Genomic DNA, 24825 nt, shown 5'->3' with positions numbered 1-24825 from the left:
GCCATGTTTTGTTTTTTTTTGCTTTTATTTAATTCCACCACTTCCTATACACACCAGTAACCTGACACAACTCTCCTCGCTCTATCTATCGTGTTACTTTGTCGTCTCGATGTATCGGGTGCTATAACCTAGACTTTACATTTTGACCCCCCAAATGGTTTCATTGACCCCCCTCCAACAATCCATCCCCATTCTATAACTTTTTTGTTCACCCCAAACATCTATTGTCATTTCAGCTTTACGTCATGCAGAAATTTAATATTTAATTTTTATTTTTATTTTTTTCTAAATTTACGTCTATTTTTTTTAAACATTTTGCCATCCCCATCGCAACGTCCTGCAGACATAGCAACACTTACATCTTCATTGTCATCTCCCAGCACAGTCTATACCTGTCTAAAACAACTGGAGCATCCTATTTTATACCGTAAAACAGATTGCCCATTATACAGTAAACACGTATCACAGGCTGCCGAGATATTTTATAGGATTTTTGGTCCGAATTATTTACATTTAAATTGCAGACACGATGGAGGAGAAATATGTTTTCTGTATCCTATGAAATCCGCTAGGAACATGTACTCGACATATTAAAATTTAAAAAAAAAAATATATATATATTTTTTTTTTTTTCTGCATGCTTGTCTATAGTCGAGTTGATTTGCATTATGGAACTGGCATGAATTGTGTCTGCGATTTGATCATGATGGGTAATTTTGTTTTCTTCCTCTTATTGTTGCTCCCAGTTTATCAACAATCAAATACGGTTATCAAAAAAAATAGAATTTGGTGTATGTTACATGGGAAGAATGCCCAGTTCACAGCCTACATCGAGTTACTAACTTGGGCTCTTATTAAATCGAGAATCCTATTTCCCAAATCGAATAAAAACCTCACATGGTTGGATATTAGGGTTATGGATGTATTTTTGGATTACGTGTTGTGAGGTTTGCTAATTTGCTAAAGGTAATTTGGTGGTATGAATAAAAATACAAAAATAATCCAAAAAATTGCAAAAAAAATAATTAGAAAAAGAAAACACACACCTATTGATCAGCACAACCAGAACAGTATAATTTAATAAAATACAAAAATAATCCAAAAAATTGCAACAAAAAAAATCATTAGGAAAAAAATACACACGCCTATTAATCAGGGCAACCGGAACAGTGTGTTATAATTTAATAAAAATGGAAAAAAAAATCCAAAAAATTGCAAAAAAAAAAAAATTAGAAAAAGAAAACACACACCTATTGATCAGGGCAACCGGAACAGTATGTTATAATTTAATAAAATACAAAAATAATGCAAAAAAAAAAAAATCATTAGGAAAAAAAACCCACACGCATATTTATCAACGCAACCAGAACAGTATGTTATAATTTACTTGACATCTCACATCTCAGTGGGTCAAAAACATCAGCTGTTGTCACTGACTGGGGGTCAGGCTGCATATTTAGCAGAGGAGAGTGATCATCCCCAGCACTGTAAACAGCGTGAGAATAGAGGAGACACATTGTCAGCTGCTAAAAATATCCGAACCAGAATTAAAATAAATTTTTTTGCAAAAATTGGGTCGGGTCCGGATAGTATGGATAACATAGAACAAAAAAAATTACAAAAATTACTAACATTCTAAATTTAATCAGAATAAGGTAACAGTCACGACCCCGGACGTACAAAAAAATTCCTACAAAAATATTCCAAAATAAAAGTAAATAAATACAGGGAGGAAGAAAATTGGGCGCTGTGTTGTTTCGGAGAAGATGAAATAATCCTTTTATGTGGAATCCTTTGATATCTGCATCTATCAATGTGCTTTGCTATTGTTTTTCTACATTGTATAAAGGTACCAGTTCAATTACGAATAAGAGAATTGTCTGCACACTAAATAGGCCTGTTATATTTTCCCCTGTCAGCCCTTCAAAAGAAGGTGCCCATCTGTTAGCAGCACTTGTGTTTCCCATGTAATGAAGTGTGAAAATGTAAACTAGACAGGACTCCTTTTTTTTTTTTTTTTTTTTTTTTCCTCCTCAAATTGTCAGTCAAAAAGGAAAAAAGTTTTAGGGTCTCTGCATACTGATACAGTACTGAAAAAGTAGCTGACCTGCCCATAATGCCTTGTGACCGTCTTGCAGTTAAAAAAAACGTATTGCGATAAATTGTACTGTTTGCAATTCCGCTTTGCCGGTAAATTAAAAAAAAAACAAAAACCTTGTGCAAATTTTTGAAATATATGCACATACCTATACATATTCATCATCGGCGATTATATTATTGCCATGGGCTGCTGCGTCCCCTGCGGTCAAACGTTAACTTCAAAAATAGACATCGGGCTAAACACGACCTTAAGGGGCAAAAATTTTTGCTAATGAGATATTTAATAAACCCGATATTTTTGTGTTGACTATATATAGATCTATGTGAGTTTGACACCCCCCCCCCCACTACCCAACAATACAAAACATTCACCCATTCACTTATTGTTCACAAAATTCATCAATGGTTGCGAAAGGAAATGACTGATGTGTCCGAGAAATTTTTGAATATGGGAAAATTTACAGAGCTGTTAAAAATATACGTTATTTATGTAAAAAAAATTATATCGGGTATTTATTTCTATATTGCAAAAAATACAATTTGCTAATTTTTTAGGCCTTTTTGAAAAAGTACGGTAATTTTTCTACCTATAGCTTGGTTAATTTTTTGGTTTTTTACACGTCACACCGGACCTAGTTACGTCTTCCATGACAAGGCTCTGAATCCCAAGATGAGTTAGGTGGAAATTCTAAAAAAAAAAAAAAAAAAAAAAATTGAATAGAGACATTATAGCAAATTATTATATCGGGATCCAAAAAAGATTACACCCAGGAGGTGCCTGGTCACATTAGGTAGCCCATCACTAGATTACATTAGTTGGAATGACACCTGTCTCATCTGTCATATAGCCCCGGTGTCACAGATGCTGAAACAACAATTGACCAAGATGTAGAGGCTGATATGTTGGTCAACACTGGTGCCACAACTCCATTAACGGATCACTTCTAGACCGCCTTCAATAGACCGGAATTCTAAGAAGTCGACCATGAGCTTGAATTCGATCGGCCTAACTAAATATATATATTTTTATTTTTTTTCCAAAAAAATCAAAAATAAACAACATAGCCCCACAAAATGAAAATCTTGAGCTGTGGCACACAATACATTGCATAGCCAAACAAATTAGAAAAAATTCACTGCATTAACTTTGCTGTCAGAAGGTCAAAGCGAGGCAGTCGTGCATTTCGAGCTGAAAATGCAATAACCCCTTCAGTGCCGTGGGTGCGTGCAATGCATAACATTTACTGTAAAACCAATTCATTAGTCTCACGTTGAAAACATTTGTCTTGGGGTCATGCATAGGGCACGTGACTGCCAATTCTCATTCACTGAGCTGGGGCTCTACCTGAGATTCTTAGTTTATTTGCCTAAGCGAGGAGATCCATTAGCAGCACCATTGCAGATATCAGGTTAGACTATGACTAATTTTTTTTTTTTTAATAACTATTATGAAATGTTTTTGTGTCCATTATAACATTTTAAAAAAATATTTTTATTATTTTAGATTAAATATAGCCTACAATTAGAAAATTGATTGTAATTTCCTCCATATTTCAAAAATAAATCTAATTTTAGTTCAAAATTAATTAGAATTATTTTTGAAATTCTAAACAAAAAGTTCAAAAAATAATTTTTTCAAATGCAGCACTATTTATACCCTCGATGAGTCAATTAAGGATTAGGGTGTAATTTTAGATTTTTGAGATGAATATTTTTTAACTAATTTATTGTTGAATGATTTGGCGTTGCATGGGAGAGGAGGAGGTTGCATATTTTTATTAATTTTTTGTTAATTTATGTTAATAATGAAGTTCTACTTTGGGTTAAATCATACGTTCTCAAAATGAATTGTTTTGTTCTTCTTCATCCAAATGCCCTCAATGCCAAGCGATGACTAGTAGTCATGTGATGAAACAGGATGTTGAAGGTGCTACATCCTGTTCACTCTTTTCCCAAAAAGTTACAGATTATCTTCTTCTGGAGTCTTGGTTGCTCAAGACCAAAAATGTTCACATTTGGGAAGATCCAGAATTTGATGTGGTTCCTTCTTACCATCTCAAAATATATTTCTCCATTGGGTTACATAAAATTTGTTTTGAAAGTTTTTGAATTTTTTTTTTTTTTACCCTAGAAACAGGTATTGTTGTGATGTTTATGAACTTTCAGGCCTGATATCAATGAATATTGTTTTTTTTTTTTACTGTTAATGATTGGTTAGGCCCCGGCACCGCTTTGAACATTCGAACCGCTTATGACAAATGGTTAGCACATGACAAAAACAAAATTTATGATGGCCATCATATATATAGAAATGGTACAACCTTGCTGACCTTTCACCCAGCCATGACAATAATATACTGTGATGTAGGTCATTCATTAGGTTCTATACTACTTGGTATTTTCTGGATGGTGGCCATTGAATTTTTTTTATTTATTCTGAAAAGATATTTAGTTTATTAAAAAAAAGTATACAAATATATTTTGGGGAGGGCCTTATAGATGTCCACCTAGCAATAACATAATGTATGTGACGTATTTTATGTTGTGTTTTGCAGATTTTTTTTATTTATTTATTTTTTTAATGTTCTAGCTCAAGAGTTAATTTTGCCTCCGCCATCTTTTTTAAGTTAAAAAAAAAAAAAAGTAACCTTATGCAAAGATTTATCTATACAGTAATTCAAGAATCGGGCGCATTACAGACAAAATGTCAGCTAACAAGTCATCGTAGAGCCTAGCGCAGAAACAGAAAAGATCAGTGTTATTTAGCAGTTTTGTTCCAGAGAGCGTAGCTGTGAAGAAAATGTGAAAACATGTCACTTTCTGTAACCTAACTGGCTGTAACAAGGAATCTTTTTAAAATTACGATGTGAGAGAGGGGGAAAAGCATTGAAAAGAATATTTTTCAATGGGAATAAAATTGTGCACTTTTTCTTTTTTAATACCTATTTTTTTTTCCAATTATTTTCTGATTAGTCCTCGATTATTAGCTGAGTTGATAGATAGGAGGACATAAAAACAATTGTCCATCATATGTTAAGGCAAAACTTGGGGAAATATAAAAAAAACCAACAACCTGAAAACCAGTATTTATATATTATTATGGTTTGCAACGTATTCATTTCTAATTCCTAACATTAAATGAATACGCGCCTAGTTCCATTTGTTCGTAACCTCTCAAAAACCAATGGATGGAGTGGCTCAATTGACGTGAAATTTTTTGTGTATTTTCTCTTAAGCAGTTCCATTTTAACGTCCATGGGTTCTGCTTGGAACTGGTTACCCTGTCAGATTATTTAGTCCTTTTGGCCCCTACGGCAGCCTAATGTTACTGAGGGTAGTGCCGGCAGCTGGCACTATCAGCAGTTTACATTGCTGATTTCATTCTAAGTATGATTGTGTATAAATACAGTTAGTTAGTTTGGTTTATCTGATAGCCTAGTGCAGAGAAAGAGGAGCCGAACAAACTGTTTTTCAGTAAATTCGCTGTTCATACACCTGATAAGATTGAAAGAGCTTTCGAAATGCTGATATGCTTTGAATAAGAAAAGAATAATCAGTTTTACTGGCACCGTCTTATCGGGAAGGCAGTTAAATGCCAATGCTTTTACATTACCAGAAGTGAATGTTTCAGACGCTGCTGGTCTTTTCTTGAAGTTAAAGAGTAATATCTTTTTGTGAAGGAGAATTATGAATGGTAGGGGTAGATTACCTGTCTTACAATAACAGGAACAATCTACTGCCAAACACAAAAATACAGAGAATAAAACTATAACATTGATGTCGGGTTCTCGCCATGGGGTTGGGTACCCATTGTTGTTCCTTGAGAGGGGAAATCGAGTCCTTGAGATGTTTAACGAAACTAATTCAACCTAAAAATAGATTTGAAGATTGAGAGATTTTTTTATTTGTATGTAATATACATTGTTGGGGTTCTCACATGGATATGCATTGGGCTATAGTGCGTTTCGATAATTTAATGTGACCATTGATATAGTTTGGGTGTAAAATTTTCAGAGTTTTGTCGATATCCTCTTTTAAACTCCTGCCCTAGAAATTCAAAAAGTTTGACTTGATGCAAAATGTAAGTGTTTTTGGGGAAAAGTTATAAGTTTGATTTGTTCTCAAGTGTTTCGACTTGGGTTAGAGATTAAAACTTTTTCAATGGTAGTAGAATTTTCACCCCTTTACCGTCTACGAGATCAGGCCCTTTCTCCCGGGTCGACGCTAATGGACATATGTTTTGGGTTTTTTTGTCCGCTATACTGGCCATAAAATATGTCACTTCTGTAGATTGTCAGTGGATGGATCTGGCTGCAGATTTAGTCTAGGTGCAACTCAACCCAAAGACGCTGTCGTTGCAAATTTTGAAGCTTACTGCAGCGTAGCCAAAGTAGCCGCTTGGTGCATCATGTGCTAGTGTGCTTGTATTTCCGCTGAAGCCTACTTTGCTGCAGTGCAGATTTACCAGCTCAGCTCATTGCATTACGTGTTACCCATTGCCCATTTGATACATGCAGCGCTGGCGACTCCATCAATTATTTCACGATCAACGAGAAGGGACGTTCAATGGCGTCTTAGAAACCAGTCATGGTGGGACTAGTCTAGTGGCTTAGGCTTGTCTAACATGGTACCTTAGCTAGTCTCTATTCACGCTATAGTCCTCAAGGTGACCTGTGGTCCTAAGAGGGCAGAAAAACACTCAAGACTTTTTGAATAAACAATATTACTCTTTTTAACTCTATGTAGATTTAGACTTTCCGACACTATATCTTGCTTTGGATTTTGGCTCCATTCTCTATATGCAGTAACGTCTCGATACAAGTACTTAATTCCTAATATTTAATCCGCATGATCTCCATTGTGTTTGATTCGTTTAGACTTGGCTTAACATAGTGATTGTACCGAGATGCGTTTAGGTTCACTAGCATATACTTATAATTTACACTCCAGACAGGATGATTAATGTCTTCATTATAGTTAGGAGCGGATCTGGAGGGGTTAACAAATTTTGAGAGTTTCTTAAGTCGTATGGCTGTTTGTATTCCCTTTTCCCTTAGTTACTCTTTGTCTCCGTTCCTCTCTGTCGCATTTCTCATTTTTCTTCATTTTATGCTTGGAAGTGGCTGTTGCGATCTGATTTGATAAATGATAGTGTAAAAAGTGTTTTGATTGATTTTGGATTAGTATTGATTGCTCTTGATTAGATCACTGACACCCTGTGATCAATACCATTCGATAAGACACTGTGCCTCTCCTCTATCCCTCGCAGCCGGCCGAGGGGGAATACAAGAAAACTGAATGGTCAAGGATGATAAATTGACCAAATGCCTATCTTCAGAAATCCTTTACTTTTAAGTGTATGGATCTCTCAAGAATCCAACATTTTGTCTGTAACAGTTTGAAACTACAGAGCATTTAATAACATAAGGCATGACTCCAGTGATTTCCATTTACTTGCTGGCTTCGGGAACGTGAAATCTTGGCCAAAAATGAGACAAATACAAGTAAGGTCTCGAGGTTTCGAGATATGTTTTTGACTCAATGACCTTCCTCTAAAGTAAATATGGACTCTCTAAGAGATTTCCCTGTCTCGTTTTAGCATAAAAAACTAGATTCTAGAGTGTTAGGCCTCCTACATGTGACCGAGTGTGCAGGCCGAGGGGGTTACGGGTTTAACGGAAAGCATTTGGGTGACCCTTGAGGGACATTCGAACATCTTCTGGGTTACGTCTATTTTGAAACATTGGACATGCTCCAAAATCCTTGGAAAAGGATGGAGCATCAAAATCCCACCTTGGACTGAACACTCGATCCTGAGTATGAGTCCTTGTGGAGCATATCGAGGAGCCATTGAGTGGCCCATAGATAACCCTACATGATGATGATTGTAGGCAGTCCCAACGTTTTCTATCATCATGGGTAAAGAGAGTGATTCCTAAAATTCCTAAACAGTCCTCATTTAGCAGGTATATTAATGTATACCAGTTTGACCAAGACCAAACTGATACTTTTTTGGCCTCCTTTTGGTCAATGAAACCTCATGGATATGTTTTTTCGATGTGTCCACCAAATATAGTTTCAAAAATTTACATAAACCTAGTCTTCGTTAAGACCCCAGAGAGTCCTTTAAGTAAATTTTGCCCATAAATTCTTCAGAATCTCATACATCTTCCTATCCTAAACTATATTTTTTGAAAAGGCCATGTCAAGCCGTAACTTATTAGGAGACCAAGCTCGAAACCCAGTCTATTTACTAGCACCGATTTTGGCCTAATCTAATGTCCGAAATCCCGGACCTGTAAAATATCCTTTTCTCGTTTTTACATGTAACCAGGTTGGAATTATAAGCAGTTAGCTCGGCTCTCCTGTTCCACGCCCAATTTGCCCCTCCGCTCCTAATGTTTTTTGTAAGCCTAGTTTGGAGATGATTAATCCAACTTTATTAGTCCAGCCAGGACAAGTTCTACGTGGTGGTGAATAATATCAATTTGTCCTCCCAACTACACCTGACGACTTTAACTCTTTGAAGACCAAAGAGATCAGTGGTGCCGTTTAGGTCCACTCGTTTGAGACCGTATTGGCTCTTAAGATGTTAAATCAATGTCATGCATATATTCATGGGGCGACACCTTCTACTGGTCTCCTCCACCATGTGACCTATTATTGAGTTTTCATATTATTTGTATGGAGTTATTTTTCTACTAGTTTTAGGCTCTACTTTCGGCTCAATCGTTTTCAAAAAATTTTGCAAAAATTTTTAGGGATTAAAACGGATTCCTAAATTTTTTAAATCAAAACCTCAGATCTGTCCGTAGGGTTTAATGCCTATACAATTCGCTCCCCAACTCTCCGTATAATTTGGAGGTCATTAACCCTCAACTTTGATCATAGTCTGTAGGTTGAGCAATTATTCGACTCGAACTGAATTGTGCAACAAAAAAAGCGTTGATTTGTTAAAAAAGATTCTAGGTCTGGATTCCACAATGACAAGATTTATGGCGCATTCCCTTCAATAACACCCACCGCATGTCATCCCCTCGAAGGGCTCGATTACCTTCCATAGGACAACCACAGACGAGACACCTTCATCAGCCACACATAGAAAATAGATGTCTATGGTGCTTTGTTTCATTAAGCCACATGGAGCAGGAAGCCCAATATACTCTGCTACACTACACTGACGCCACCGACTGTATACACTACATGGTCTGGAGAGGAGACAGATTTAGCTTTAAAGATTCCAGGTAATCCAGACTTTTCTTCACTGGTTTTATATACGATGTCTATACAGAGAAGAAATTGTGATTTCACAGTGGTATAGGAGTGTCGTGTTAGCCGAGTCAACATGAATTTGTAGATTTGTCAGTAGTGGAAAACTACTAGTAAGATATCTTGTTACAGCACATTGTGACAAATAGCAAGCTCAGCTCTGCTGCGTGAGTATGGAAGATGTTAGTGTTTTATTAGATCAATTATCTATTATGATTACTTTTATCTATCATCTATCCATCCTATTATCTATCTATCTATCTATCTATCTATCTATCTATCTCTATCCATTATCTTATATATTTAATATCTATCTAATGTATCCATTCATCATCCATGTTGTATCTATCTATCTATCTATCTATCTATCTATCTATCTATCTATCTATCTATCTATCCAAGATCTATGTATCTAGCTCTCCATCCACCCATTTATCCACTATCTATCCAAGATCTATCTATCTATCTATCTATCTATCTATCCATCCAAGATCTATCTATTTATCTATCCATCTATCTATCCATCTATCTGTCCATCTGCACATTTATCCAATATCTATCTATCTATCTATCTCTCCATCCAACCACCTATTTATCCACTATCTATCTATCCAAGATCTATTTATCTAGCTCTCCATCCACCCATTTATCCACTATCTATCCAAGATCTATCTATCTATCTATCTATCTATCTATCTATCTATCCATCCAAAATCTATCTATCTATCTATCTATCTATCTATCTATCTATCTATCTATCTATCTATCCGCACATCTATCCCATATCTATCTATCTATCCATTTAGTTTTTGTTAACGCCATTGCTATACTCAAGCAAAAACTGCCACTAGGGGGCACTAGATACAGACCACTTATAGATTTTTTTTTTTTGTTAGTGGAGCCATAAACATCAAATCTATGTGAGAAACCCAATTGTCTCCAGCAACATACCATCAGGGGTATACAGTTATCAGAAGGCTGGATTATACCCTTTGCGAGCCCCCGAGCTCAGCCTCTTATCTCCCTGCCCATAGATATAACAAATATTTAGCTCAGTATCCAAGCCTTGCATTTAAATACAATGGCCAAGGCATAGTGGCTTGTTGCCCCCCTCCTGCCCCCAGGGCACATATTTTGATAAAAATGATGTACCATTATCTGACCCAAATGGCCATTGTAATGGTACAATTAGATTAGAGTTAGCTGTAAAGTCTATAGACTGACAACTCTCTTATGTCTGTGGACACTACAACTCGGAGGACCATGGAATGAGACACCGGGTAGAATATAAAAAGTTTCTGGGCCAGTGGGGTAAATGTATTTGTATGATCTACATTGTGAGCTGCGCCTCTGTGTGTCTATGAGGCAGAGCCTAAGTGCTGCAGGAACCACAAGCCTTCAGCAGACAGCTAGCCGGCAGCAGGTGTGAACTACATAAAACAGGATTAAGAGAGTAGCCGAGTGTACACTAAAAACAGAAACCACACGCCCCTCTCGCCCCATCTTCAAAGACACAGAAGTCAGAAGTCAGTGCGCTCCTGCATACCCTGTTTACTAAACAGTGCTCCGTCCTCTGTGCAAACTGAGCGCTGCAGCTGCAATTACTTAACCCTTCACTAATAGGGTTCGATCTATTATTTTTTAGAATTGCATGGCTGGAATAAGTCTGTCTTGGGAAAATACTGGTCAAGACTTACTTTGCAAAAATTGAAATGTGTTGCAATAGTTCTGCATTCGATGGCTAGACCAGAACATGCTCAAAGGTCAATCTATCCATCCTCATTTGCCCAACTGAGGTCAAAGGGAGCCCATCTGGGCCCCCTCGGCCCAAAATGCATCAGTATACCTTTTTTCAGTTATACCCATCAGCATACAGTGTTTTGCCATGGGCCCCTATGACGCTTGTACATCAGAGGTATACATGGGGAGGGTACCCTGCTCCTCCAGTTTCTAGAAACTTTTTGCACCTACTGCAAAAAAACTGCTTAACTAAGAGCTAGTTATGGAAGAAATATGTCAAATTTATAAAATGTGTACCAAATTGACAAATTTTGGCCCAAATTGGGAAACTCCTTTTGGAACCTCCCAATGTTTTGTACTGTACCGTATCATTTGTATATAGAGATTCATCCAGGTTACGTTTCGATGCAGGCCGGTTGTGTGTTATTTTTTGCAGACCATATCCCTGGGATACAATGTATGTTATTTTTGGGTTCATGGGGCCATCCTCAGATACGTCAACTTTGCTTGCTGGATCGGTTATCTGCTAATTGTGACGACCTCAGACACGTTTGATCGGCGTAGGTTAACCCCTTAATGTAGCAGGTGTAGAGGAGGTGCCCGCAGTGGGTGTAGCTGTCAGTGATGTTACATGAGTGATGTCATCTTGGCTAACAGGGTCACAAGTGCATCTGTCACTGGGTTACCGAGGAGCGGCTAAATAAAGACTCCATCAAAAACCTAAACATAGTAACACGTTTCAGAAGCAGCCAAGACAATATGTATCACTGCTTCGGAGTGGAATGTTTTTGTTCTTTTCTTTAAGGTGGATTTTTTTTTTTTATTTAAAAAAAAACAAACTACTATATATCTTGATGGAGCAGAGTGTTCTTGCTTTTCTCCTTTGGTGGAATTTTTGGATTTCTTTAGTTATCTAGATTTCTAAAATCCTGATAGAACGGGAATATTTTTGCTTTCACCTTAAGGTGGAAATTTTTGACAATTATCCATGTTTTCAAAATAGTTTTTTTTGTTCTCAAGGCGGAAATTTTTGATTACTTCACAACCATCAGAATTAAAAACAAAACAAAAAAAAAACAAAACTACTATATCTTCTGCCAGAGGTGGAATGTTTTTGCTTTTCTCCTTTGGTGACATTTTTGGATTTCTGTACAGTTATCTAGATTTCTAAAATACCATTACATATCTTGGTAGAATGGGAATGTTTTTGTTTTCACCTTAAGGTGGAACTTTTTGAGGCCAAATAATTGACAATTATCCATGTTTTAAAAATAGTTTTTGGTTACTTCTTAAGGTGAAAATTTTTTGATTTCTTCACAACCATCAGAATTAAAAAAAAAATAAAAAAAAAATACTACTATATCTTTTGCCAGAGGTGGAATGTTTTTGCTTTTCTCCTTTGGTGAAATTTTTGGATTTCTGTACAGTTATTTAGATGTCTAAAATACCATTACATATCTTAGTAGAGTGAGAATGTTTTTGGTTTCTACTTAAGGTGGAAGTTTTTATTTCTTCACAACCATCAGAATTTTTTTTTTTTAAATATAATACCTCTTGCTAGAGACAGAATGTTTTTGCTTTCTCCTTAAAGTGGAAATTTTTGATTTCTTCCCAACCGCCAATATTTCAAAAATTCTGTTCTCTATATTCACAGAACCAGAATGTTTTTATTTCCTCCTAAGGCTGAGTTCACATGGAGTTTTTTTGGTCAGCAATCCGCCTCGAAATCGGCCTCCAAAAAAAAGCCTCCCAATAGAACTCTATTGGGAGGCTTTTTTTGAAGGTGGATTTTGAGGCAGATTCCTGACCAAAAAACTCCGTGTGAACTTGGCCTAATGGTGGAATTTTTAAATTTTTAAAATTTTTTTTTAATTTCTTCACAATTGTCTGTATTTCAATACTACTCTATATCTTACCGTGTGGATGTGACGTGTACCTATATACTGTATCCCTACCTGATCCCTTGTATACTAGTACATAGGTGGGCAAAGCAAGGTTTTTGAAGCTGAACAAAAAGAGGTTGTTTTTTTTTGTTAACCCTTTCATGTGTCAAATGTTCAGATTAGGGAGCAGCCAGTGGGGGTTAATCTGTTTATCATAGCGAAGGGAGGACAAGAGAGCACAGAATGAATCTTCTCTTTCTTAGTTTTCAGAGTGTACAGATCAAATATTGGAGAATATAGGAAAATAATAGAAAGAGCATTTCGTTGGATTCCATAATTTTAAAACAAGATGACTTCCAGGGATTTTCCTAACTTGTCTCAGCCGTGGATGAAGTAAGACTTTTTTTCTATTTCTTTACACCACAGTGCATACACAGTGATCACAGAGATGCACATATGTACTGTATATACATGGGTGGCATGGAATTTTTTGTATTTTTGTATGTTTTTGAAGAGATACTATGTGAGCTAGACATTGTGCCGCGAGGGCTTGTACTGACAGATATTACAAGACATAATAGGGGATATTTACAAAGCAAAGTGAAGTCATTTTATGGGGATTTTTTTATTTTTTATTTTTTACACTTTTTTTTTTTTTTTAATGCCTTGCTTAACAGTTTTGGAAAGTCGGGCGTGACTAAGAGAAATAAAATGTAGCAATTTTTTTGGAAGAGAATAGTGTCTAGCTAGGTTTGCCAATAAAATGTCATGCAATTTGCAATATTGTCAACTAAATATCTATCTATTTATCCATCCATCTATCTATGTATCTATGTTTTGCATATCTATCTATCTATCTATCTATCTATCTATCTATCTATTTATCTATCTATCTATTTATTTATCATCTATCTATCTAGCGTCTATTCGAAAATCAGGGCATCTTTCTGTAGTAAGTCCACAAAGACTCTTTCATGGAAGTAAAGATTTACTTTAGACATATCTTTTGAAGTGCTACCCTTTTATGGGATTAGCATAGTACATTATCCTGGACCCAGGGGTGTATGGCCATTTTTTAATTTTGACATCTGATTCTTTGACTTTTCCATTTTTACATCCATCCATCCATCCATCCATTTATCCATTCATCCATTGATCTATCTATCTATCTATCTATCTATCTATCTATCTATCTATCTATCTATCTATCTATCTATCTATCTATCCATCCATCCATTTATCTATCCATCCATCCATTTATCCATTTATCCATTCATCCATCCATTGATCTATCTATGATTGATCGATCTATCTATCCATTAATTTATCCATTCATCCATCCATTGCTCTATCTATCTATCTATCTATCTATCTATCTATCTATCTATCTATCTATCTATCTATCTATCTATCTATTTATCCATTCATCTATCCATCCATCCATTTATCCATTCATCCATCCATCCATTGCTCTATCTATCTATCTATTTATCTATCTATCTATCTATCTATCTATCTATTTATCCATTCATCTATCCATCCATCCATTTATCCATTCATCCATCCATTGATCTATCTATGATCTATCTATCTATCTATCTTATATATCTATGTATCTATCTACTATATATTTCACATCTCTCCATCTATATATCTATCTATTCCATATCTATGTACCTGTCTAATATATCAGCACTCCACGAGTCATCAGACAGTAAAGTTGGCTTATTGCTCACAGATTTCATCTGAATATCCCACATCCCAGCCGGATACAACACAGACTAGTCATGCAACTTCCTAAATGGATCCTGTGGTCTAGGGCCTGTGAAATTACTGCTCAAGACTTAGCGCAGAAAAAAAAATTGCCTACCTGCAAACTCATATTCATTGAGGCCATAATTCTGATTTTAATGGCACACGTGGGAAAATAATTGTAGTTGAGTGTTTAACTCCAGTATCGTTCCAGCAAGTGTTACAGGAAATCTTCTGGATAGACGGACCAGGAGGAGTCAGTAATGTGTAACCGGCTGGCAGTAACTCTTCACACTCGGCCCGGTAGTCACCTATAGCCACATGGAGCCACGGACCCCCAGCCGGGCGCCATTACCCATATCACTGCCTGCACTGTCTTACTATAAGAGTCTTTCTGTTGAATAATATCCATTATATAATACCTAAAATCTGTGACTGTAATCACCAATGTAATCTATAGCCACATGGAAATAACTTCTATAGTAACATTACATTGGACGGCTTCAATTCCTCAGAAATCGGTGTCTGTACATCAAAACTGAGAAGCCTCCTCTGTTAGAAGGATCCTCCAATCATAGATGATCTTAGGATTACCAGTGATCAGTGATTAGTGTTCAGTTTCCCTGCAGCGCCACCACAGGGGAAAAGAAACATTACACAGTTCCATTATAAATCAATGGGCTATTTCTGTAATGCATGGAGGTGCGGAGTCCTCCAGTAAAAGTTGATGTTTGTAGTTGATCTTTGCTCCGTCTAAGGGACCTCATTTCGGATCCCTTCCATAGGGTTCACTAATAGGGTTTTCAAAGTGTGGGGGTAATTTATGATCTATTTGTGGGATAGATCGTATTGGTATGGGGTCTGACTCCAGGCACCCACACCAATCAGCTGATTGAAGGGTCTGTGCCCCCCCACCAAACCAAAACAACTCCAGTCATTGTGTAGTGGCCATGAAGGGTACTGCAACTTCACTTGGATGGAAAAGAACTGCAATACCGTTCACGACCACTTGAAATGCTGCGCCTGTTCTAAGCATCAGAGCCCCTTTAAGGCCTCTGATTGCTCTACAGGGCCCAGGATCCTTTATTATATCAATGCATCTGGGAACTTTCTGATCCCAAAAGAAGAGAGTGCTATATAGCGAATGCATTTGTATCCTTTATTTTACTAGCGTGAAATCTGAATCTTTATATTATGGTTTCCAATGGAAAACACCCTGTAAATGTGCAAATTGGTGTATTTATTAATGATGCCACCAATGTACATATTTTTTTAAAGAATTTTTGATATTTTTTTATATTTCATGTCACTATTTTTTTTTTTTTCTTTTTCACAAAAGTACTATATCCTGAAATTTACACCTTGGTCACTAAGCCTAATAATAGACCGACACTTGCCAAAGTTTTCTTTTGCAGCAGTCACCTCATTGACATCACAGACTAGTAGGTAACACCTCTACACACACAACCCATTGCCCATACTGTTCAGTATAATCCTTTGGCCACTAGAGGCGCTGTTTGGCACTTGGTATACTGAGTCGAGGAGTAACCTTCTATATATACTGTAGATGAATGGTTGTATAGAACAGCTCTAGAACTAGTTTAGTAGATTATTTTTATGATTTTGGAATTTTTCTATATAACATTGTAGAATGTTTTTGCTTTTTGTACATTTTTTTATTTCCTACTTGACTTGTACGTCCTATGTGTAGAGTTGTGTTGTCAGTGTCTATCCACTATACAAAAACGAGCGGGTGTTGATAGTGCTCTCTCTCCATAGTGCATATACATTTCGGTGCCCGCATGCTGCTCTCTTGCCACAGTGACAAGAGTATACCTGGAAGACAAGCCCCTCCAAGCTGAGGCAGCGAGCGTCAGACAGGGCGCTCTGCCATCTGTCCCACCTGCTGCATTCATGTGTCCATCTGGTATCTGCAATAGCTCATTGCAGACCTCAACACAAGAGCACTTGGTCTGGAAAAACAGGCAGTGTGAATTATTTAGGTTGCTGTGTAAATACAAAAGAGGGGAGAGGCAGGGATGAGGAATGAGGAAGGGGCAGGGGACTCGCTGTATATATGTATACAAGCACTCACAGATGCAGCAAAACTGGAGCTCGGGCTGCATTCAAAACAAATTGAACAGGTTTCTGTAGATGCCGACAAAGAAGTTTTATTTCCTTACATAAATAATTTCATACTTGTTACAGTGGATGGACTCTCAAAGTCATATGTTCTTTCTATTACAGTGGACTCTCGAAGTCGTATACCGGTATTCTTTCTATTACAGTGGACTCTCTAAATCATATACCGTATATACTCAAGTATAAGCCAAATTTTTCAGCACAGTTTTTGTGCTGAAAAAGCCCCCCTCGGCTTATACTCGAGTCAAGCAAAAAAAATAAAATTATTATTTATTTTATTTATTTATTTTTGTGGGGAGGGGGGTCTATAACCAGCCACAATAGTAATGTATAGAATATTCTATAAAATAGTGAAAAAAAAAGAAGCTTTAAAAAAATAAATAAATAAAGTAAATAAAAGTTGTAAATCCCTCCTTTCCCTAGAATACATATAAAAGTAGGAAATGACTGTGACACACATACACATTAGGTATCCCTGTGTCTACTGAATATAGGGGATCTGCAGTGCTCCTGTTCCGTCGGGAAGGGGTTAATAGGAGCACTGCAGATACCCTATAGTCAGCCAGGCTGAATTCCAAGTGGGGGAGAAATACAGTCCTTAAGCTTAGGGAAGGGGCAGACAGACAACCAGAACACCCCCTCCCCTTCCCCAGCACCAGCAACTACTGCACCCAAAAACTCCAACCAATTTCTGAAATTTTCCAGTAGCTGCTGCATTTCCCCCCCTCGGCTTATACTCGAGTCAATAAGTTTTCCCAGTTTTTTGTGGTAAAAATAGGGGCCTCGGCTTATATTCAGGTCAGCTTATACTCGAGTATATACGGTATTCTTATTCATATATTCTCTTCACTACATTGGACTCTCTAAGTCATATATTCTTTTCACCATAGCGGACTTTCTCAGTCATATCTATTCCCTATAATGGACTCTCTAATTCATGTATTTTTTGACCACAGTGAACAATGTAAGACATATATTCCTATTACTACAGCGGACTCTCTAAGGCTTGTGTTCTTTTCACTACAGGGGACTCTCAAATATAATCTGATGTTTGTTGCAGTGAACTCTTAGAGAATCCAGTGCAGTCCAGTCATATAGACTAAGTCCTGTTATTACTCATTGCAGTGGACTCCCTAAAGTTGTGTTTATTACAGTAGAGGCGTGCGTTATATGTTCTACTGACTCCAATGGACTATCTAAGTGATTTACCGTGTTATTCTCACTGCAGCAAACTCACTAAGTCACATGTTGCAGTTCCTGCAATGGACTTTCTAAGTAACCTTTATACTCATTGCATTGGACTCTCTAGGTGATATATTATTTTATGCTGACTATAGTGGACTCTTTGCATCGTATTTTATGTTCTGTTCACTGCAGTAGACTCTCTAAATCATATTTGTGCTCACTGCAACGGACTCTCTAATCATATAAAGCATTCCTTTCTGCTATAAGTCATCTATATGCTCGCTACATTGACTGTGTAAGTCATGTGTCATGCCCACCAATGTCATACTCCATGCTATTGACTCTCTAAGTTATACAGTGGATATAGATTGCATCAAATATTAGGGTAAAGCCAACTATTTGTCCATGAAGATCTCTGATTTTAGGTCCTATTGTAAAATTTTTTGATGTAACATAACATCATTGTTGCCCCCTTTATGTAATCGGAGACCTTCTTGGCCCAGCTGGAATGGTTTTAGTGCTGCACATTTTGTTGCACTCTCTTAAAGGGAGTCTTTCGCCTACATCCAACATATCACCCCAGCCCTGCAGATAGATAGGTTAGGGTCACCTGAATCCTACATTGTTTTCCTCTCATGAATCGCTGCCTCCATTGCCAAGATATTGCCATTTTTGTCAATATGCAAATGAGCTCTTTCCAGCAATGGCAGCACCCTCGAAGTGACAAAAACAGCGATATCTCGGTAACAGAGGCACTGATTCACAAGGGATAAACATTGTTTGATTCGGGTGACCCTCACCTATCCATCTGCAGGGCTGGGTTCATACACAGAGTTTTCAAGACAGACCCTTTAAGAGTCTGCAAAAGTGAACACAGTAGCAACAAACAGTCCCAAACTTGTATTGTATTATGATATAAACCCTAACTTTACAATGACAAAGAGAAGTCTGAGACTTCTGGGGGATTTCCTTAAGAAAGATGTGATTAATAGCGATATAAATAGCACATCTAGAGGCGCGTCACCACTAATATGGCGCAGCCTACTAAATAATAGAGAATTATTATCTTTTTAATGATAGTTTTTCATTAACCTTCAGCTTGGGCACATTAAGTTAAGCCTAATCCTATTTGTTTTGGTCATTGGCAGACAGACAAATAACACATTATGGAACGCCAGCCGTATTCCTTCCCTCGTCTGTAGAGTCGGAGAACCATTGATAATGACATTATTCTGCATATTTCATTAAACAAAAGTCACTACTGGTCTGAAACAAACCCACAAAACCACAGAGGCTCAAAAGACAAACCCTCAACATACAGCGAGTGTAAATCATATCACATAACACATTCTGGGTTTAACTCGGCAGCCATTCAGACCCGGATGATCCACTTACTTGGACACGACGTCGTTTATTATGTGGAGATCTAGGCTTGCGGTATTGTAAATATGCAGACCTATACGAGGAGGGATTAATATTTGATAGGACTGTATAATGTGGTAATGCCAAGTGTACTCTTATAGGAAGCGTACAAGGGCAAGACAGAACATAGAAAGAACTGAAAATTTTGGTAAAATTTTTGTACATTTTTTTTCTTGAGATCCTCGCACCCACCAGAGGGATTAATGCTAAAGGCCCAAAATCCTTGTATCATGAAAATGGTTCTTATGTTCAACCATATGAACAATAAGATCCTTAGCTTACTGGTGAATGATCCCATAAGATCTAGATACCAGTGGCTCCAAAGTCACCTTCAAATGTCCCTTACAAATTACCGGCTGGTGTTATTAAAGGGGTATCCACATCAAAAGAATAGGGGTCATCCTATCCCTGTCTGGCTGCGATAGTGAGCAGAGAGATGGCGCATGCGCAGATCTGTCCTTTGAATTTTATGGGATATCGGAGAATAGCCAAAAATCTCAGCTATTTTTGGAACAATTGAAGAGAAAGAGTTGCTCCTTCATGGACACTTCTCTAGTCACGACAACCAAGGTCACCTCTCATGTCATGGCAATCAGAAAATGGGGTTCCGGAGATCCCATATTCAAGATAGTTGTGGGTCACATATGTGGTAATAGTTTGTGGATATATCATAAATGGCCCAGATGGGAAGATAGATAGATAGATAGATACTGTAGATAGATAGATAATATATACTGTAGATAGATAGATAGATACTGTAGATAGATACTGTAGATAGATAGATAAATAGATAGATAGATAGATAATATATACTGTAGATAGATAGATAGATAGATAGATAGATAGACATGCAATAAACAGATACATATATGGTATACATGAATAACATAGGCAAATGATAGATAGATAGATAGATAGATAGATAGATAGATAGATAGATAGATAGATAGATAGATGAGTAACAGAGACACATGGGAATATAGAACGAAAGGTAGATAGACAGATAATCTCTCTCCTATAATCCTACCATATATATGCATACAATCAGTCGATGAATAGCAGTCATTACCATTGTAGTCTCATTTGTGTAGTAAATGAACTAAATAGAGTTTGACTTAAATTTTTGAGTTTTTCTCACTGCTGCAATGCAGTATCTGTGCCTTCAGAAAAAAAAACCCTCATTTTTTTTAGACTGGCATCTGTGCATAAATACTCCGGAGAAATAAACACATGCATTTATGTAAATCAGCCGTGCATGCTGGCGAGCTTAGCATTTTCTATCATTTAACTTTTACAACTTGAGTAAAATGGGAAGAAACTGCTGCACCTAATAGCAGTGAGCGAGCGCATAAATCAGTGCATGCCGCCATGTGTACTGCTGCTATAGGAGGGTCAAGGGTGGCAGAAATATCCGCCAGGACCAAATACAAATCCACATAGAGAGCAAAACCCTTTGGCACTGCTCAGAGATTTCTAGATATTGAACAAAATTTTCAGTGACGGAAATCTCCGAGCAGTGCCAAAGAGGCTTATACTATCTATCTATCTATCTATCTATCTATCTATCTATCTATCTATCTATCTATCTATCTATCTATCATCTCTCTATTCTATCTATCTTCTATCTATCTATCTATCTATCTATCTATCTATCTATCTATCTATCTATCTATCACATATCTGCCTGTCTAGATATCTTTCTCATATCTATATATCTATATCCTATCTATATTTCTATCATCTATCTATATATCTATTTTATGTCTAGTTCTCTAAAACTATCTGTCTATTGTTTCTACATCATTCTACCCCAAGGCCTTTCAGTTTGTAACTGAAGCCTATGTATGTGAACCTGCCAACAATTTCTTAAATACCCAGCAGCACCTCCACAGGACACATGGAGAATTACACCCTTAACACTTATACAGTATAACAGATACAGGTGTCGGGTCCTCCAGACCTTCTCTCTAGCCATTCTTTCCTCCCAGATCGTTTGACAATGGGTATTGAAAAATGGAGAACCCCTTTAACGTTCTCTCCTTCATCTTGGTGACTTGTGTTCCTCTTTGATGGCAGGTTCTTCATTTTTGGGCTGCTATCTCTAGACGTGTGGTAGGGGGGCAGCTTCCAAGTCTGTAATTAAAGGGCCAAGACAGTAATTCTACCATTTTGGTTGCATCCTTGAGCCTGTAATTGTTCGGGGCTTTGTGTACGTCGAGGTCGGATTGACTTGTATAATTCTGCATAGAAAGCGTTTCTATCTTCATCCCACAATATCCCGCTAAATAAATACTTGCAAAAAATAGAAATTTTTTTCTTTTAGTTTTTTTTTTTTGTTTTTTTTTAGCTGTCTGTTGGACCGACAAGAAAATGAACATTTCACAGGATGAATCCTTAAAAAGAGTGGGTGGGTGTGATGCATTTGTCAGTCTGGGTTTAGATCTGCAGAGGCAGGAGACAGCTTGAATACACGGCCGCCCGGCTACTTGCTAAAGATTTGCACAAATTTCAGCTGCAGCCTTCAAAAGGGATTTGAGTGAATTGGATTTTTTAAGGTTAACCCATGTCAAACCTATTACGTTCAATTCACATGCAAAATCCCTTTTATGTTGCTTTCTTCTTCCCTTGGTTTCCTTTCTAAGGGACGATAGAGCGGGGAGAATGATGAGCGGCGTTCGGGGTATTTGGGTACAGCGGGGGCAAGAAATGGGCATTTCTATAATCAGATGATAGAGGTGATTTGGTTACTGTGTTGTATATATTAGTATATGGTGGATACTTATAGGTGAAGTATTGAAAAATGTGCAGGGTCCGGGGTCCAGGGGGGCCCACACACCCTAGGTCAGAAAAATACTCTTCATTACCCAAGGCAGGTGTCATGTCTACAGTGGTGGGCCCATGAATTTTTGAGTTCCCACAAATGGGTCTACAAATGGACCATTTGGTAAAATTGAAACTGAAGGGAAAAGTGTGTTTTTATTTACATATTTTTCTAATCTGATTTTTTTTTTCAGATTTTTTTTTTTAAGTTCTATTTTCTATACACGACTATGGGGCGTCATCTTGCCTGAGCTTCCCCTCTGCTAACAGCATTTGGTGATCTGCTTTACAGCATAAGCAGTGATAGTCTGGGAGTTTTCTAGGCATAGAGAGGAGATAAGCTGTGACATCATCTATTGTTAGTAGTGCTGTAACAATGGGTCAGGGGTGTTATACACAGCGGTCCAAACATCTATTGTAATCTTATCTGTGATGTAAGTGAGGTGACTGCTGAAAAAACAATGCCTACAAAATTGGCATGTGTTAGCCTATTATTAAGCTTAGTGGCCAGAGTGAAAATGTCAGGTTATAGTAATTAAAAAAAAAAAAAAAAAAAAAAAAAAAAGATAGTGACATGGGAAGTGGGAGGTCTTAAAAAAATATGTCTAAACTTTTTGGTATTGACATGGCATTTATAGTACTAGTCTCGTCATATGAGGCAAGAGGACATTATAGTTCTTTTTGTTGTCCAAATCATGGGCAAAGGGTGACTGTAGGGGGTTCAATGATCCGCTGCTATATGGGAAGACATGATTCGTGGTGAGTCCTATGATGCATTTTGCATTGTGGCCCCAGAGCGCCATGTGACTATTCATGGAAATAGAAATAGAATTAAAAAACTTAAATATAATTATTATTATTATTATTATTATTTACATAAATAATTTTAGTTTTATATATCTGTAAAAAGAAAATATATATATATATATATATATATATATATATATATATATATACAGGTATATACAGGTATATACAGTGTGTGTATATATATATATATATATATATAACTATATATTCTATATATTTTATCAGAGATGTATCTTGAAGTTCTGGGGTCTCAATGCAATCTCTATATCAGGGCTCCCATCCCCAGCGCCCTCCTAGGTGGCAGACGAGCCCAGGCTCATGTGTTACCAATGCACCTCCTATAGCTATGCCCCTCCTCTTCCTCTTGTGCAGCATGCTGCTCACCTATATACCATGTCTATAGTCTAATCCTACTGTATATTACACCCTAGATGTGAAATAATTCAGAATACACTCCATCCTGTGCTCTGCATCCCCCCGGTAGCTTTATTTCATGTCTGTCTTCCATATTTCACTAGTAAGGGCTCTGCAGCCTCTACAGCATACAGCACTGCCATATTTGATGAATTATCACTTCCTTTCTGGTCCACTTCCATTACAGTGACTTGGACTGGACTGGTGACCTTGGCTGTTCCAAGAGTGTAAAATGCGATGTCCAGTCGAAGGCAGAGACACAATGAGAAAATCTCCTCGTGTCCCCGTAGACTGACAGTAGGGACTCTCTTACTGGAACAAACCTGCCGGCCATGCAATATGTCTCTGCTATTATAATAATCGGATGCCTTTGCTTGACGTTATAGCGGTGTCACGAATGATGGGGGTAGTATTACAGGGATTAGCAATAACAATGTGCAAACATAGTAAAATCCTGGAGAAACTGGAGATCTGAGAAGAAAGCAGAAAGGTAGAGATGAGTGGTAGTAAATAATATAAAAGCTGCGGACATTGTACACCAGTGACGTCAGAGCATCGATAGAGCCGAGGCTCTTTATTGTACATCACATACAAGTCCTAATGATATCCAGTGCGTGCTACATGGATCATATGTATATCAGATGTACTGGAAGGATTCTAGCTCTGTGCATATGATCCAGCTCAATGGGAGTTTGGGCGGTGACCCAGAATAAACAGGTTGAATGTGAGATACAAGCAGAACAATGGTAGATAGATAGATAGATAGATAGATAGATAGAAGGAAAGACACTGTAGATAGATATTATATACCAATATCATAGATACAACACATACATGTTTCAGATTATTAGGCTTTCTGTATTATAGGTCAAACAAATGTGTATATAAGGTTATGGAAGAGGAGAAACGAGAGATAAAAGCATATTTAGTAGCATTCCTGGAATCTCTGGACTATATAAACCTTTGTTAAAGGACGTTTAAAATCTCTATCTATCTATCTATCTATCTATCTATCTATCTATCTATCTATCTATCTTCTATCTATCTATCTCATATCTATCTATCTATCTTCTATCTATCTATCTATCTATCTATCTATCTATCTCATATCTATCTATCTATCTATCTATCTATCTCCTATCTATCTATCTATCTATCTATCTATCTATCTCATATCTATCTATCTATCTATCTATCTATCTATCTATCTATCTATCTATCTCCCTCCTATCTATCTCCTATCTATCTATCTCCTATCTATCTATCTCCTATCTATCTATCTATCTAT

The 24825-nt window shown here is 37.1% G+C and overlaps 1 protein-coding gene across 8 annotated transcripts in view; it reads left to right on the top strand.

Moving 5' to 3' along the window:
- ESRRG (estrogen related receptor gamma) overlaps positions 1-24825 on the top strand; it is a 187992-nt gene that overhangs the window by 13739 nt on the left and 149428 nt on the right. For 2 of the 8 annotated variants that reach the window (XM_075267142.1, XM_075267144.1), the window contains exon 2: positions 13256-13385. The exons of 5 other annotated variants lie outside the window; for them this stretch is intronic. In XM_075267142.1, coding sequence (XP_075123243.1) covers positions 13342-13385 — 44 coding nt within the window. In that variant the 5' untranslated portion in view covers positions 13256-13341. Of the gene's footprint in view, positions 1-682; positions 711-13255; positions 13386-24825 lie in introns of those variants that run through there. One more of the 8 variants, XM_075267148.1, reaches the window with a different exon arrangement.

Source organism: Leptodactylus fuscus, chromosome 3 (assembly GCF_031893055.1).
Source record: "Leptodactylus fuscus isolate aLepFus1 chromosome 3, aLepFus1.hap2, whole genome shotgun sequence".
NCBI lineage: Eukaryota > Metazoa > Chordata > Amphibia > Anura > Leptodactylidae > Leptodactylus > Leptodactylus fuscus.
The sequence above is the reverse complement of the archived record's forward strand: the minus strand, read 5'-3'. Positions and strand labels throughout refer to the sequence as shown.